Source organism: Hyperoodon ampullatus, assembly GCF_949752795.1.
Source record: "Hyperoodon ampullatus genome assembly, chromosome: 6".
Classification (NCBI taxonomy): domain Eukaryota; kingdom Metazoa; phylum Chordata; class Mammalia; order Artiodactyla; family Ziphiidae; genus Hyperoodon; species Hyperoodon ampullatus.
In genome coordinates, this window is record NC_136919.1 from 12,926,545 (window position 1) to 12,943,048 (window position 16,504).

The 16,504-nt window shown below is 47.5% G+C and overlaps 1 protein-coding gene across 1 annotated transcript in view; it reads left to right on the forward strand.

Moving 5' to 3' along the window:
- The window catches only part of TTLL11 (tubulin tyrosine ligase like 11), a gene marked incomplete at both ends in the record, with an annotated part of 246,088 nt that overhangs the window by 84,255 nt on the left and 145,329 nt on the right, over positions 1-16,504 (forward strand). Inside the window, one exon of the mRNA XM_079706935.1 lies at positions 8,443-9,018. Coding sequence (XP_079563061.1) covers positions 8,443-9,018 — 576 coding nt within the window. The remainder of the gene's footprint in view (positions 1-8,442; positions 9,019-16,504) is intronic.

Consider the following 16,504-nt stretch of genomic DNA (forward strand, 5'->3'; position numbering starts at 1 on the left):
CATTCGTGTAGAAAGAACTTTGGGTTGGAAATCTGGAGATTTTATGTTTTAGGACTGCCTCTGCCACTAGCAGTGTGGCCCTGGGCAAGTCTCCAGTTTGTTTGTAAAGTTGTGTGTGTGTGTGTGTGTGTGTGTGATGGTTCCTGGCGTGCAGGCTGGATGTGAAGGCACAAGGCAGCTCTGGGGCTGTAGAGAAGCCCTCTTCTAACCCTGGGGGCCCCAGCAAAGGTGAGTTGAGCCCTGTCAGCTGGCCTGTCACTTTGCTTTCCCACAGCTCTCTCTTTCCTCATTCTACCTATTAAACAGAAGTTCAACTGCTTGGAGTTTTCCCAAAGAACACGGTTGTCACGGAAAGATCTCAGACTTTAGACTCTGACCAACTTGGTTTCAAATGATAACTTTATGCTTGTTAGCTGTGTGACGTCGGCCCCGGGACTCCACCTCTCTGAGCCTCTATTTCCTTGCAGGGTTGTTGTGAAGATGCAGTAGCTCATGGCTGTAAAGCATAGAACACAGAATATGGGTTCTACAAATGGTCATTTTTCCCTTTCCTCTTTCTCATTAAGATAATTTTGTTTCTACAGGAGAAGTTCATTTACCTGGCAATCCTTAGTTAGGTGTGTACTAACTAATGTCCCTGGGGTTCATAAATGCCATAGTAATCAAGCTTCCTAATAATTTCATTTCAGAAAATGTTTACTGAGCACCCGCTTTTCTGGGAATAGTGAGTAAAATAAGGCTTGGTCTTTATCGTCAAGGAGCTCATAGTCAAATGGGAGAGAGATAATAACAATGAATAATAGTAATAGCCCACCATATGTTAGCCGTGGCAAGTCACATTCTTTAACTCGTGTAATCCTCACAACAACCCCACGGCAGAGGCACTGCTCTTACTCCCATTTTCCAGCTGAGCAAACTGAGGCACAGAGAGGTCAGAAAACTGTCGAGGGTTCCACAGCTAGTAAGGGGCAGCAGCGCTGGGCTTCGGAGCACTGCAGGCAGAGTCCGTGTTCTTAGCTCCCACAATATACTTAAAGATGCAACTATAATACACCATAGCTATAGACTTAAAGACACACACGCAGTCACATTACAGTGTGATGGGGATGTTTGCCATGGACGGGTTAAGATGTCACAGCCATGGGAGCACAGACGACAGACTCGAGGGGCCTTTCTGGAGGGTTATGGGCTAGGAAAGGATTCTCAGTGGGAATCTTTGAGCTGGGCCTTTGGTGCTGAGTCAGAGCCCTGCGGGCAAAGAAGCGGGAGGGAGGCTGGGGGAGGTGAGGCTTAGAGGCGTGCAGAGGGGTGGCCCATGAGGCTGCTGGGATGCACCTGAGCTGCGGCTGGCCAAGGAAGGAGGGCCTTTTAAACCACGCCGCTGGGGAGTTGCGCATGAATGATCAGCTGTACTTCCTTGGGCCTAATTAAGGTTATTTCTTTTAAACTGTTCAAGTAAATCCAGGACGCTCCTCAGTGATAAAACAAACAGGCTTTTTTGGTTGTTGTTGTTGCTTGTTTTGTTTTACCATTTAGGTTTTCTTAATTGGACCTCTTGGAAAGCCAGGGAGTGGGGGCGTGTTTGACAGGTGCCGTGATAGTTACTCCCATGGGGCCCATAGCTCCCCTACTAACCACTGGCCTGAGGGGTTTCTTTGGATACTCTTCCTTCAGTTCACCATATTCCCTGTCTGAGTTTAATCTCGGAGTCTCGGGCCTGCCAGACAGCAGTTGTTATTTTTGCTAATACGGGGAGAGTCGCCGTATCAGCATTAACCATCTATATGAGAGATTGGACCACACAGTCCCATTCCGATAAACAGTGAGCGGCTTGAGGGAGGAGGTGATGTAAAATCCTAACCTGGCTTTGTGGCTACAGGTGCTCAATTAGTAGTCAATGAGGTGAGCTGCTCATTTCCCCCCTCCCCGCAACCCCAGACCCGCTCCTCTTCCTGTGTCCCCTAAATCTGTAAATGATACCATCCCCCCACCCTGCTGACAACCCTCTCTTTCCCCTTCACCTCCATCCAGCCACCAGCTGCCCCCGAATCCACCTCTGTACCATTTCCGCATCCCAGCCCTGGCGCCACTGCCCAGCTCAGGCCCTCGGGCCTTGGATGGCCCTGTATCTTCCCGCAACTAGTCTCCTCCCTGCCAAGCCATCCTCCTCACGGATGTCAGAGTGATATGGGTGCCATGTCACCCAGTGGTTGAAAATCCACTAGTTGCCTACCGATCAAGTACAAACACAAGGTGTCTGGGAATCTTTTCTGCCCGTTCCCGCATTGCGTTCCCAGGTTCATCTCTCCCTCTCCGTACTTTCCCTGTGTAACCTGGTCCATCACAGAGGCTTCCTCCATCATCCGGGGGCCTGACCACGCCAGACCTCTCTCCTTCCTCCTAACCCCGCCTGCCGGCGTCCATTCAGGCTCGTCCTCTCTGCCCACCATGTCTACCCACTCCAGTCCAGCCAGAGGGATGTTTCTCCGGAACACATCAGATTGTGTAATTAAGTTCTCAGAACCCTTCAGGGGCTCACCATCACTTCAGGCCATTGTCCAAACTCCCCTAAAATGATATTCAAGACCCGTCCTATCAGGCCCTGCCTCCTCCCCAAGCTTGATCTTCTTCCATTGCCCTACTTCACACACATCCCGCAATCATTCTAGACATGGGCTCAGGAAACTGACTGCCTGCATTCAAAACCTGGTCCCAAGTCCTTTAGGCTGTGTGACCTTTGGCAAGTTACTTAACCTCTCTGGGCCTCTGTTTCCTTATCTGTAAAATAGACTTGCAGAGGGTTAAATGAGATAATACTTCAAACAGCACCTGACCCATAAAAAGTCCCCGTTGGTGTGTGCTAATGTTGTTGTTTTTGCTGTGGTGATCTGGCCCCTGTAAATCTCCCGAGTGGGATTTCCAGGGCGCTTCCCCCTCCACTTGCTGGCTGTCCTCTATCCATCAGAACGTACGTGGCTCTCTCCTGCCTTCGCAAAACCGCACCCCGGCAGCACGTTACCTGTTCTTCCTCCCCGCCTCACCTGTCTATCTCCCACCCTGACCCTTCCTGCCTGGCCCTCGGAAACCTGACTGTAGAGCGCCTCCTTCTCGCCTGCCTCAGAAATCGCCTGGCACACTGGGAGTAGGAATTTGCCTCCACCAGCTGCGAGGCTGCCTTGGCTGAGGCTGGAAGGGGCTGCTCCCTGCCCCCTGTCCAGCATGTACTTTGTGACATCTGCTTGTCTACCAGAGGCTTGTTTTTGCCAAAGATCTGCTCCCTGTGCCCGTGACACCAAGGGTCTCAGTTGCTAAGATTGGATGCAAATCCACCCACGTGACAGAGGACTGCTCTAACTGGCTTTGACTTCCCTGGTATTGCACACATGGTATTTCTTCAGCAATTGTCCTCTTACCCCCCCACCCCACTGCTAATAATGTTTTGTGGCTTGGTATTCAGTGGCTGAATTTCTCTCCTGAAATATGTTAGCTTGCTTCTCCCAGATGCCCAGCTGACTTCCCCAAGTGCCTCATGAATATTAATGTGCATCCCAATGTGCTGATCACAGCGGCCCAGTATCAGCCCTCTGCTGATCAATGTCACTTGCGTGTTCGTAACACAGCCTTCCACTGTGGTGATGTCAAGATAAATCATTGTCCAGAACCTGTTCGCTGGCAGAAGCCAGGGACCTCAGTGTGACCCCCTTTATTGTATAGGTGAGTACAACAAAGCCCAGGAGGTTAGGTGACTTTCTTACAGTCACACAGTCAGAAATTACCTGACTAAATTGGGACTAGAATCCAGATTTTCTGGTTTTCACTTCAGTATTCTTTCTAACTCACCAAAAGCTATTTCTTTTCTTTTTTTAATTAAATTTTTAAACAACTTAAAGTGGTAAAATATGCATAACGTAAAATTTACCATCTTTACCATTTTTAAGTGTACCATTCAGTAGTATTAAGTATGTTCATATTGTTGTACAACCATAACCATCATCCGTCTCCAGAACTTTTTCCATCTTCCCAGACTGAAGCTCTACCCATCACACACTCACTCCCCATTCCTCCCTACTCCCGGTCTTTGGTAACCACCATTCCACTTTCTGTCTCTATGAATTTGTCTACTGTAGGTACCTCATACAAGTGGAACCATATAGTATTTGTCCTTTTGTGTGATGGCTTCTTTCACTTAGCGTAATGTCTTCAAGTTTCATTGTAGTGTATATCAGAATTTCCTTCCTGTTTATAGCTGAATGATACTCAGTTGTATGTATGTACCACATTTTGTTTATCCATTCATCTGTCAATTGACATTTGGGTTTCTCCCACCTTTTGGCTGTTGTCAGTAATGCTGCAATGAACATGGGCGTTCAAATATTTGTTCGCCAAAAGCTATTCCTTATGAAAATATAATTAGAGATACTTGCTGCTACCTACTGTTGCCACTTGTATTTTTTTTCCTAATGGTAAGTTTGGAAAATACAAAAAAACACACAGTGAAGAATATAAAAGTTGCTAATTTTATGTGGTATATACTTACAGGATTTTATACTCATGTTGCCCATGATTTTAAAAGTTTTATACAGACTAAGAGAGAATTTTAACAGGTAGGCCAATCTGTGTATTAGGGAGAACGCTTGAAATATATTTAAGGGACAGACAGCATAAGAACTCAGTGTAACCTTGGTCAACCATGGCATTTTGGAGATGAGTTCATTCAAAGTATGAGCTTACCTTAACAGTAATACAGAGGGAACTTTTTGTGGTGGTGCTTCCTTAAGACTATTTTAACATCTTCTTTAAAAAAAAATTTTGTTGGAGTATAGCTGATTTACAGTGTTGTGTTAGTTTCAGGTATACAGCAAAGTGAATCAGTTACATCTATCTATCTATCTATCTATCTATCTATCTATATCTCAACTCTTTGTTTAGATTCTTTCCCCATATAGGTCATTACAGAGTATTGAGTAGAGTTCCCTGTGCTATACAGTAGATCCTTATTAGTTATCTATTTTACATATAGTCGTGTGTATATGTCAATCCCAATCTCCCAGTTTATCCCTCCCTGCCCCCTTACCCCCTGGTAACCATAAGTTTGTTTTCTACATCTGTAACTCATTTCTGTTTTGTAGATAAGTTCATTTGTAGCTTTTTTTGAGATTCCACATATAAGTCAGACAGAGACAAATATCATATTTTAACATCTTAATAGAGTATCCTATTGCTAAGAAGAATCGAATTTTGAATGGGGGTCTTTCCCAGTCACATTTCTTAAATATCCACTAGGGGGCAGTAAAAGACATAAAAATTTTCAACAGGGCCGATGAGTGCCTGGCAATCAGGTCACTGCATCCTTTTTGCATCTCTCTCAGCTATCCGTGCATACAGTTACAAGATGATGAATTTCACATCCAAGAGTATGTTTGGGTGAAACTGGCGATACCATCAGCTGTAACCCAATTGCAAGTCTTCCTCACATTCAGGCTGACATTAATGCGTAAAACTTCATTCAATGTGTTGGGCCCAGATTGTATTTTTATTTAATTCACGTTAGTCCAGCAATTCTTAAACGGAGTGAACACCAGAATTACCTGTCATGCTTTTTCCCAAATACACATGCCCAGGTCTCATCCCAGATCTAGAAAATCAGAATTTCTGGGGCTGGGGGCCTAGTTATATAGACTATCTTTAGATTCTGGGGCTTGGGGCCTAGTTATATAGACTATCTTTAGATTCTGGCCCATGAGGAGGGGTCACCCTTGAGTAAAACCTCAGAGGAACGTGAATGTGAATTCTGGAATTTTTTTTTCTCTTTTGAAAATAGAAGTTGCTGAAGGGTCTGGTGGCTTTGGGAACCACATGCAGAACAGCTATGAAGCTTCCCATAAATGGTGCCTGTAGTAGACCAAGCCAGGAACCCAGACAGAAGATCTGGAATTAAGGCAGGCCTGGCAAACTCAGGATCTACAGTTACAGTTCCAAGAAGGCCATGCTCTGGGACCAAACTGTTCAGAGTGCGGCCAGAGCTCAGATACTGTCTGCTATATTAAGAGAATCTTTCCTATAGTATTCAGGGAAAAGAAACCTTTAATTTTACCTTAGCAGAGGTAAAGATGGCACAGAGGACCTGCCGTGAGGTTAAAAGACTTCAGTTCTCATCCTAACCTTCCCACTAGCCAGTTAGGGAACCCAAGGCAAGTTACGTCACCTCTCTGAGCCTCAGCTTCCCTGTTTGAATTATGAGAGGATTAGATGCCATTGATCTCTGAGGATCCTTCCAGTTCTAAAAATTCAATGATTCTATTAGTATTAATAACCTTGATTTGTATGGCTCCAGTCTGGCAAACAGCAGAAAAAATATTCAGTAATGCAACAAATGACAGAGACTATTGACCATGTAGTTTAATTTATTTAAGGCATATGCACCGAATTCAAAGGAGAAAATATTGCAGCCAATAATATATTGAACTGTTAGTATCTTCAGCATAGCAAAAGCTTTCCAGAGGGAAAAATTACCCATTAGTGCAAACTTGACATTTTTTACTTCCTGGTCCATAACTGCCATTCCTCCAGTATGTTTATATTTATTGTAAAGGGCCAAATGTATGAATGCTTCGGATGAATATTAAATAACTACATGAGCATCAAGGTCATTGTCGCAAAGAAGGCTCTGTGGAGGACCCTGGGAGGCTGGCATTGATCTCCTGTGAAGTTCCATTCTCGAATCCTGCTGACAAGGGGAAACAATTGGTGTGGACCATTATTAAAGCTTTAAGTGTTTCTCCGTGTTAAAGATCTTTTACAAGCCCGGAGTAACTGATAGTGCCCAAGGAATTGGCAAAAGCTTCACTTAGAAATATGGGCTGGTCAGAGAGATAAGTAAAACCCAGAACACAGTTGTCCTGGGTTGGGCTTACGCAGCAAAGGTGCGTATCTGGTCAAGTCCAGCTCTGGGGCAAGCCGGCCCCGCACTGAGTTAGGGTTCAGAAAGGAAGGAAAGCTTGTTCAGGGGCTCTTTCATACCAGAAGCTGCAGAGAGAGCCGCTCCCTCTTTCAAATTCACCTTTAAATTTCCTCCAGCTTGTCCCCCAGGACAAGCGTCCGGGGCAACTGGGTGTGTGTTGAGTGATGCAGACCCACATCTGCACTGGTCAAGTGCCCAGGATAATTATGTGGGTGTCCTGCTGACCTGGAGCTAGGAGGAGAGCAAGTCTTAGGATGACAGAATCCAGTTTCAAAAGATCTCAACAGATTAAAGGATTGGCTGAGTCACGATGAACTTAATGAGAGATATAGATGATAAACTAACAGCTCCCGTGCAGCCCTTCTGTGTAGTGTTGTGTTCCGCCCTGTGCACATTTCAGTTATTTCCTCTTTACAATGACCCAGGGAGGAAAGGTTTTTATATCCCCATTTTTAGAACGAGGAAACTGAGACATGGAAGTACAGAGGAGGGTGCAAGCACTTCAAAGCCCTCCATCTAGATTCCAATCCCAGTTGTGCCCCTTAGTCTACCAGCAAGTTACTTCATCTTTAAAAATAGCACTAGGGGGGCTTTCCTGGTGGTGCAGTGGTTGAGAGTCCACCTGCCGATGCAGGGGACACGGGTTCGTGCCCCGGTCCGGGCGGATCCCACATGCCGCGGAGCGGCTGGGCCCGTGAGCCATGGCCACTGAGCCTGCGCGTCCAGAGCCTGTGCTCCGCAACGGGAGAGGCCACAACAGTGAGAGGCCCGCGTACCGCAAAAAAATAAAATAATAAAATAAAAAAAGCACTAGCCAGGCTTTATGGCTGCCTTTCATGTGTCAGGTTCTGTGGGCTTCGCCCTTTGCATTTATTATCTCATTTAATCCTCAGAACAATCTTTCTCCTATTTTACCGATGAGGAAGGCACAGATAAGTAACTTGCCCAAGGTCACACAGTAAGTAGACGGGCCAGGATATGAGCCCAGGCAGTCTGACTCCCAGGCCTGTGCTCTTCACAAGTACGGTACCGTCTCGGTTTCCTGTACCATGAAAAGGGAACAACCGTATGTTCTGGGAGGGTGAGATGAAATAACTTATGTAAGCACCTCATGTAGTCGCCACACATGGCAGCCATCATAGATAATGCTAGACTATCATCATCACCATCACTATACTGTCATCAGTTAAATGACTCACTCAGGGTTAGAGCTAATAACTGGCAAAGACCTGGCATTCAAACCCAGGTCCTGTGACTGAAAATCCGCTGGACTGTGGGGGACAAGATCGGGGGCACTTTTAAGGTCACTGTCTCAGTGCCTAGTACAGCTTTTACCTCCCTGGTAGGTGCTGAGTGAGTCCTCACATAGGTGGGGCCTGTTTTTTTCACTCATTCACCAAACATTTGACGAGGTCCTGCTGTGTCTCGAGGGACCAGAGAGGACAAGAATACAGTGCTAACCATCCTTTTTCTCCCCCCAGGTTCGAATGGTGAAAGATGGGGACCCCTCCTGGAAGCCCACTTTTATTGTGAAACCTGATAGTGGTTGTCAGGGTGACGGAATCTACCTCATTAAAGACCCCAGTGACATCCGCCTGGCAGGGACCCTCCAGAGCAGGCCGGCGGTGGTCCAGGAGTACATCTGCAAACCTCTCCTTATCGACAAGCTCAAGTTTGATATCCGTCTGTATGTCCTACTAAAGTCCTTAGAGCCCTTAGAGATTTATATAGCCAAAGACGGACTCTCGCGGTTTTGTACAGAGCCCTACCAGGAGCCTCACCCCAGAAACCTGCACCACATCTTTATGCATTTGACCAACTATTCACTGAACATCCATAGTGGTAACTTTGTCCATTCGGACAGTACTAGCACAGGCAGCAAAAGGACTTTTTCTAGCATTCTTTGTAGGTTGTCTTCCAAGGGTGTTGACATCAAGAAGGTCTGGTCTGATATCATCTCCTTGGTGATTAAGACTGTCATTGCCCTGACTCCAGAGCTCAGAGTGTTCTACCAGTCGGATATCCCCGCAGGGAGGCCGGGGCCCACGTGCTTCCAGGTAACCATCGCCAGTTCCCAGCCTGAATTCTTGACCTTGATGGGGCCTTTGGAGGGCTCCCTGGCCTCGTGTGGGATGAGGGATGGGGTGGGACTGCCAGAGGGCTGGAGGGGTTGTTGCTGCCATGGGCTTTGGTGTGAAACCAGGGTCCAACTTCCTGCTTTCTGTTTGCTGGCTGTGTAATTTGGAGCAAGTTACTTCCATTTTCCTACCTGTAAAATGGGACCAGGAGTACCTCCCTTAAAGGATGCTTGTAAGAGTCAAACGAGATGTATGGAAAACACAGTGCCTCCCGTTCATTTGTTCATTCTTTCTTCTAGCAATTTTTACCACCTGCTTAGTAGGGGCCAGGCACTGTTCAAGGCAGTAAGTCAGGTCCCTGCTGGCTGATGCAGAGTCTGCTATCGTGGGAGACAAATAAGTTAAAACGCAATTAGTATAAAGTGTCACAAGTGCTAGAATAGAGTAGGAAGTGTATCAGGCGCTATGAGATTGGGGGACCATCTAACATTTTCTGAGCGGGAATGAGGGTGGCTGGGAAGACTTCCCAGAAGTAGCAGCAGTTAAGAACCTGGAGTAAGAGTTAGATGGAGCAGGCAAGGCTGGATAGGGCTGGGGAGACGAAGCGTCCTAGGGGAGAGATGTTTGCAGCCCTAGAGGTGAGTATGGCTGGAGGGTGGGGTTTGAGGCAGAGATATGGAGGGAGATGAGGAAGATAAGGTGGGAGAGATAGGTAGGAGGTATGTCCTGGAAAGCTACGGGCAGTAGGGGCCACAGGAGGGTGCTAGCCTGGCACTGATGCACTCAGGTTTGTGTGTTGCAAAGAACAAACTGGCCGCAGGGTGGAGAGTGGATTGTGGGAAGACTGGGAGCGGGGTGGAGGGGGGAACTGGTGAGCCGACTGCTTTCCTACGAGCAAGAGAGGATGCTGGCTTGGATTGGGAAGGGCTTGGTGGAGTTGGAGAGAATAGATTTGAGAGCCATTGAAGAGGTAGAATGGCCAGACTTGGTGATTGGCTGGGGCTGGGGGACAGTGGAGAGATGGTGGCGGGGGTGCGTGGGGAGAACCCAGACCAACTCCCAGGCTTAGGCACTTGGGTGGACGGAGAGAAGCCACCGACGGGGGACCAGCTTCTAGTGGCAGGGGGGTCAGGAGTTGGACTTGAACTTGCCTTTGAAGGACCTGCGTGACATCCAGGTGGGGAGGTTGGGCGGACATTGGACATCTGGGCCTGGAGTTCGGGAGAGAGAGATCTGGGCAGGAGAGAGATTGGGAACATCAGCGTTCAGATGGTCACTGAGCCCTGAGCGGCTACAGGGAGAGAAGAGGCCAGGAGGACCCCCATGAGCACTGCCATTCAAGTAAGGGACAGGCAGGGGGAAGAGGGGCAGCAAAGGGGGCCAAGAAGAAGTGGCTTGAGCCATAGAGGGGATGTCAGGGGAGGAAGCAGCCTAGATGCTTGGAGAAGAAGCACGCGGGGGTCAGCCACGGCAAACGCTGCTGAGATGTCGCGTCAGACCCGAACGGAAAGTGTCCATTGCACTTACTGACCCATGGGGTGATGGGACGGGGTGATGGTAGAGGGCAAAGCCAGTGCGCGGTCGGGGAGGAGACGGGAACGGGGGTGGCGCGTTCTTCCAGATCCTTTGGCCATGAAGGTGGCGGCAGGGGACTCGGAGTCCAGGCGCTTGGTAGGCACACAGTTTCCTGCCACCAGATAAATCGGAATAGGGAACAGACGGTACGAAGGAACACCTCTGGGACCCTCTCCATCCAATCTTTAAAGTTATTTTGTAGCAGTTAGTGTATAAGAAAGAATACATGGAACATGTATGTAAGCTACAAAGCAAAACCACCAAATCATCATCCCCAGCCCACCTCCCAACCCAAGATCCCCAATTACTGTGCTCCTCCCCCATCCCATTTCTCACCCCGAGGTAATCATGGTCCCGAATTTTATGTTTATCATTTCCTTGCTTAAAAAAAACCTTTTATTATACGTGAATGTATCCCTAAGCAGTATATTGTTTTGCTTTGCTTGTTTTTGAGCTTTATAGAAAGACTACGATCAAGGCCATAGTCTTCTGCAACTTTCTTTTCCGCTCTGCATTGAGGTGGGTCGTTGGTGCTGTTTCATCTGCACTGCTGGGTCTTCCATTGTAAATACGCATACTGTGTTCATCAGTTCTTCTGTCAATGAACATTTGAGTTGTTTCCAGTCCTTTACCTAAGACTGTGGCAGGAGAGGAACGGGTAGCGTGGAAGGGAGGGCAGGCAGTGGGGCAGTGTCTCTGATGGGCGGGGTGTTCCTTCCGCAGCAGAAGAGGAGGCTGGTCCCAAGGTGCGGCCCCAGATCCAGAGAGGTGAGCTGGCCGGCTGGACACCCGTCAGCGGGATTTTCAGGCAGGCTGGCAGAAGCCTTTGCAGGGGGAATTCAGGCAGTGATCAGTTCCAGGAAGGGCTAATTGTCATTCAGAGATCTGTCCTTAGGCACTCGGCTCCAGGTTCTCGTTCCCAGGCAGGATGTCTAGCTCAGCCATCAGGTAGGTGGCTTAGGGCCTTAGAAAGGGGAAGTGGGCAGAGCTTAGAGGCAGGACCAGAGAAAACAAGTCCTGGCTTGAGCCATCAGAAGGTTAGGGCGAAGGAGAGAGTTGCAACTTGGAGGCATCCAGGGGTCATCCCGGGGGACTGTGTGGTCACATCTGTTCGACAGTGACAGCTATTCCAGGAGTATCATGTGGGCCGGCATGTGTGGCCAAGCCACAGAGCCCTGGCACAGCGAGGGTGCAGGGTGGAGGGCCAGGGCGGTGGTTTTGCTGCTTGTCTTGCTGTGGACAGGAGGCATGCGGCGGCCATGGGGTGGAACCAGCGGACCAACTGGAGGGCAGACAGGGAGGGAGCCACTGGTTTGGATGGATCACGTCTAGCAAATGGAACCACAACCCTGTGACCGTTTTCCACTGCTTGACCACACTAAGTGCTGCCAGGCCTGGGGTCAGGAGAGGAGCACAGGGCCGGAAGTAACCCTCCAGGAGGATCTCGTCCTCTTCCCAGCGGTGGGACCTTGGGCACGTTTCTTCACCACCCTGAGCCTCTGTTTCTTTCTCTGTGAATCCCCGACACTCACTTCCCTACCTGCCTTCTTTGGAGGAGTGTGAAGTAATGAAGGCGAAGGTATAAAGCATTAGATGTTTAAAATCTGTCTTATCATATATTTCAGATTCATAGTGATTGAGAAAGTAGTATCTTTTTCTCCTTGGATTCCTCTCTTGCTTCCTTTAGTCTTATCACTTGTTAAAACACTTGTTAGTTTGGATCTCAAGCACCTGAACTAACTTGGAACCCAAAGATTTAGGGACAACGTATGGTCTGCCATTGCCTTGCTGTGTGATTTTATATTAGTCACTTAACTTCTCTGTGCTTCAGTTTCCTCACCTACCTCACAGAGTTGTTGTGTGACTCACACAAGATAAAGATGATGAAGCGCTTTGTAAACTCTAATGTTCTGTGCATACATAATGAATTATTTCTTTGTCATGGACACCCGTTTTGCTTGTAGCCTGGGCCTGGCCCATATTGTAGCATTCCCGGACATACACTCAAAGCCAAGAAAATTACATTTATCTTAAACATGTGACCGTGACCCCTTTCCAATCACAGCCGCAATAACTACTTGGGAAATCGTGATGGCCCAGAGCAGGGGCTGGCGCAGCCAGGCTGTGGGCAGGTTTCCTGTAATCTGTTGCCTAGGAACATGGCTGCCCTGTCATTCTGGCCTGTCCCCCTGTCATTGCCCAGGCAGCCCCAGCAAGATATTCCCCTGTCAGTCTTTTTGAGGGCAGCTCTGTGACCCTGGCTTAGAGAGCCAGGTCCGTCTGGGTGTAGATGATTCATGTGGCAGAAATGCACACACAGAGGAAAGGTTTCTAGCTCAGCTTTCGCGGACATTCTTTCCCAATTTCATCGCTCGGTTTCTATCTTCCTCTAGCTCTGGGTCCACCTCTCTCCTTGGCCGCAATCCTTTCCCTCCAGTGTTGGGAGGAGGCACCTTCCCTACAGGCTGAGGTGCTTCTCCTTTTCCTTCTTTGCTCTTTTGACCTCCTCCCTCCCCGTCAGCCCCAGACACCCCACGGGAAGGAGGCAAAGGAACAGCCTGGTGCTCACGCACCGGCTCGGGTTTTGTTCTCGGATGCCCTGGGCTTGAGCTAACCCCAGCTCCTCCTTCCAGCAACTCTAGCTGGAGAGCTTGGCAAGTTACCCTTTCTCTGCCTCAGTTTCCTTATCTGCAAATAGAGATAATATTGTATTTGGACCGGCCTCACAGTTGTTGTGAGACTGAATGAGAGAAAGCTGTGTGGAACAGTACCCAGCAGGTAGGAATCCCTTAATGAATGATATGATTATTACATTGTTTGTTATCTGTAACAACAATCGTTCTCAAACTGGTCTGTGAAGAAGTGCCTTGAACTTACGGGGAAACCACGAAATAGTCACATTTCCAACTTAATGGAACGCAGGTGTTCCAAGGACCACAGTTTGAGAAACAAGTCCTGGCACTGGTTGCCTCCCAGCCTGGCCCCAGCCTCGCTTCCCCGTCCTCCCTGAGCCCCGCGAACCTGCCGAACAAAGCTGATTCCTGTCTCCTGGACATCATTGGTGTTTCCCCCAGTTCTGCCTGTTGGTTCTGTCTTGGCCTCTGCCATGCTCTCAGCTCTTCTCCCTCCTTTTTGAAATTCAATGCTGACAAGGTGCTGCTCAAATCCCACCTTCTCTGTCAAGCCTTCCTTGACCACTTCTGACATTTAAGCTTCTTTCTTCTTCTAGACACATCTGCTGGTCACCCACTGAGACGAGCCCTGAGCTAGCTGTGGGACATGTGGTTCTGGGTAAGAGGCAGTCTGTCCCTAAGAGGTGCACAGTGTAGTGGGGAGACTGCCACGTGGGAGTGATAAATGCTATAAGGGGGCACGTACAGGATGCAGGGAGAGCACAGAAAAGGGAGCACTTAACTTTGCCAGTTAACCCAGTCAAGGAAGGCTTCCCAGAGAGGAGATGCTCAAGCTGGAGCTTAAGGCATGGAGAAGAATTTGCCAAGCAGAAAAAAGTGAGCGACACCACACCCTCCTGGTTTCCCTCCTATCTCACTGGCTGCTGCTTCTCAGCCCCTTCTGCGCCTGCCAGTGACGGCGATCCCAGCTCCTCTCCTCTTGTCTACGATCGCTTCCTAAACGATCTCTTCTAGCCCCATGGCTTTAAGTACCAGCTATGTGCTGGTCACTCCTATATTTGTATCTCCTGTCTTGACTTCTGCTGTAGTTCCACACTGGTCTATCCAACTGCCCGCTTTAATTTTCTACTTGGATTTCTGGTGGGCATCTCCCACTTGACATGTCCAAAATCAAACTCTTGATTTCCCTTCCAAACTTACTCTCCCACTGTCTTTCCTATTTCAGTAAAAGAATAGCATTCAGTTACTCAGACTAAACCCCGCCCCCCAGTTTTAATATTTCTTCTTTTCTCCTCCTTCCCACATTTAATCCATAAGCAACTCTTGCAGATGTACTTTAAAATGCATCCTACATGTAACCACTTCTAACCAACTCCCCTGCTTCCATCCCAGGCTCGGCAGCCATCGCCTTGTACTTGTATCACTGCAGTAGCCTCCTAATTGGTGTTCCTTTTCCCACCCTTGCTGCTTGTAGCCTATTTTTCTCACTGTAGCCAAAGTGACTCTTTTAAAACATGTCAGATCAAATTACTTCCCTGTGTAAACTCTCCAGTGGCTTTCTCATTGCACTTAAAATCCTGGCTTCTTACCATGGCCTACAAGATGCTGCATGATATGTCCCCTGTCATTCTATCTGACCTCATCTCCTGTCTCCCTCTTGCTGTTTGTCAGAAGTGGCCTTTGTTCTTGCCATTCCTCCTGCCTGGAAGGCTCTTCCTCAGCTCTTCAAATAACTTATTTGCTCACTTCATTCAGTCCCTGTTCATACGTCACCTGCCAAGTCTTTTGCTTCTGGTCATGATGGAGTAACAAAGACTGGACTTAGCCTTCTTTAGAAAACAACTAGAATACCACACAAAATACGTGAAATAAGTGTTTTCAGATTTTGGACAACACATAGCTATGCATTGTGATCCCCGAGGAAAGGCGGGGAAAAGCCAAGATGTGTCTACGGTTGCCTCAGCTTTCTGTCTGGAGGCAATCTCCAGAAGATGGGCAAAGGGGCCACCTAAACAGAGCCTTGTGATGTCAGTGAATTGAGGAAATGGAGATCAAAGTTCAGGAATGCCAAGGTGGTTAGGATTCTGTGGGCAGAATTCTGAAAGGTAGGGACCCAACCAGGAAAAGAGCTCCAGGAACCTGCGTGGGATCCCTGTGCATCTTTGCCAAGTGCTGGGCCATTCATATGTGGAGGGTTAATCCACAAAGCTGAGCAGAGAATGACCAGGGAACTGAGAAGCTGAACTACTTCCAGAGCTCACACAGAGCAGGGAGATGTTCAAGCTCCAAAGAGTCAGTGTGGAGAGTGCTTGGTGGTTACTGGACGCATTCAATGGAGACTCCAGAGAAGTTCTGCCTTAATGGACTGAAGCTTCCCTGGAATGAAAGTTACTCTAGGCCCAACCTAGTAAAGCTTGAATAATAGGCCTTGAAGGTATCAAAATAATCTGCAAATAATTGACTGTCTAAAAACCTAGCACTTTTTAAAAGAAGGCAAAATCCAGACACTGAGCATTAAATGTCCAGCTTCCAATAAAAACCCTCTAGATATTCCACAAGGCAGGAAAAGGTAACCCATACCTAAAGAGAAAATCAATGGAAACAGACCCACAAATATTAGAAATAATGAAACTAGTAGGAAAAAGATGTTAAAACAGCTATTACAACTATGTACAAAAATTTAAAGGAAAATATGAGCTTAATGTAGAGAGAAATGGAGCTATTAAAAAAGAACCAAATGGAACTTCTAGGAACCAAATGGAAGAAAATATCTGTAATGAAAATTTCACTGGACAGGATTAATAGCAGATTAGATTCTGTAGAAGAAATCAGCGAACTTGAAGACATAGCAATAGAATTTATTCAAAATGAAACAGAGAGAGCAAAGTGACAGGAAAAATAAATTAACAGACCCTGAGTTACCTATGGTACAATATCGATGGTCTAACATATGTGTAATTGGAGTTCCCTGAGCAGAAGAGACAAGGAAGATACAGGAGACTATCTGAAGAAATGGCCACACACACAAACGTGTGCACACACACACCAAGGCTTATCATAATCAAATCAGTGATGATAAGAAAATCTTAAAAGCAGCTAGAGAGACAAATTATGTTCAGAGGAACAAAGAATAGCCCAAAAGTTCTCATCAGAAACTGTGCAAACAAGAAGAAAATGGGATGACAAATGTCACCTTCTTAGAAAGGCCTTCCCTGACCACCAAACTCTCCCCTCCATCCACTGTATCACACTCTATG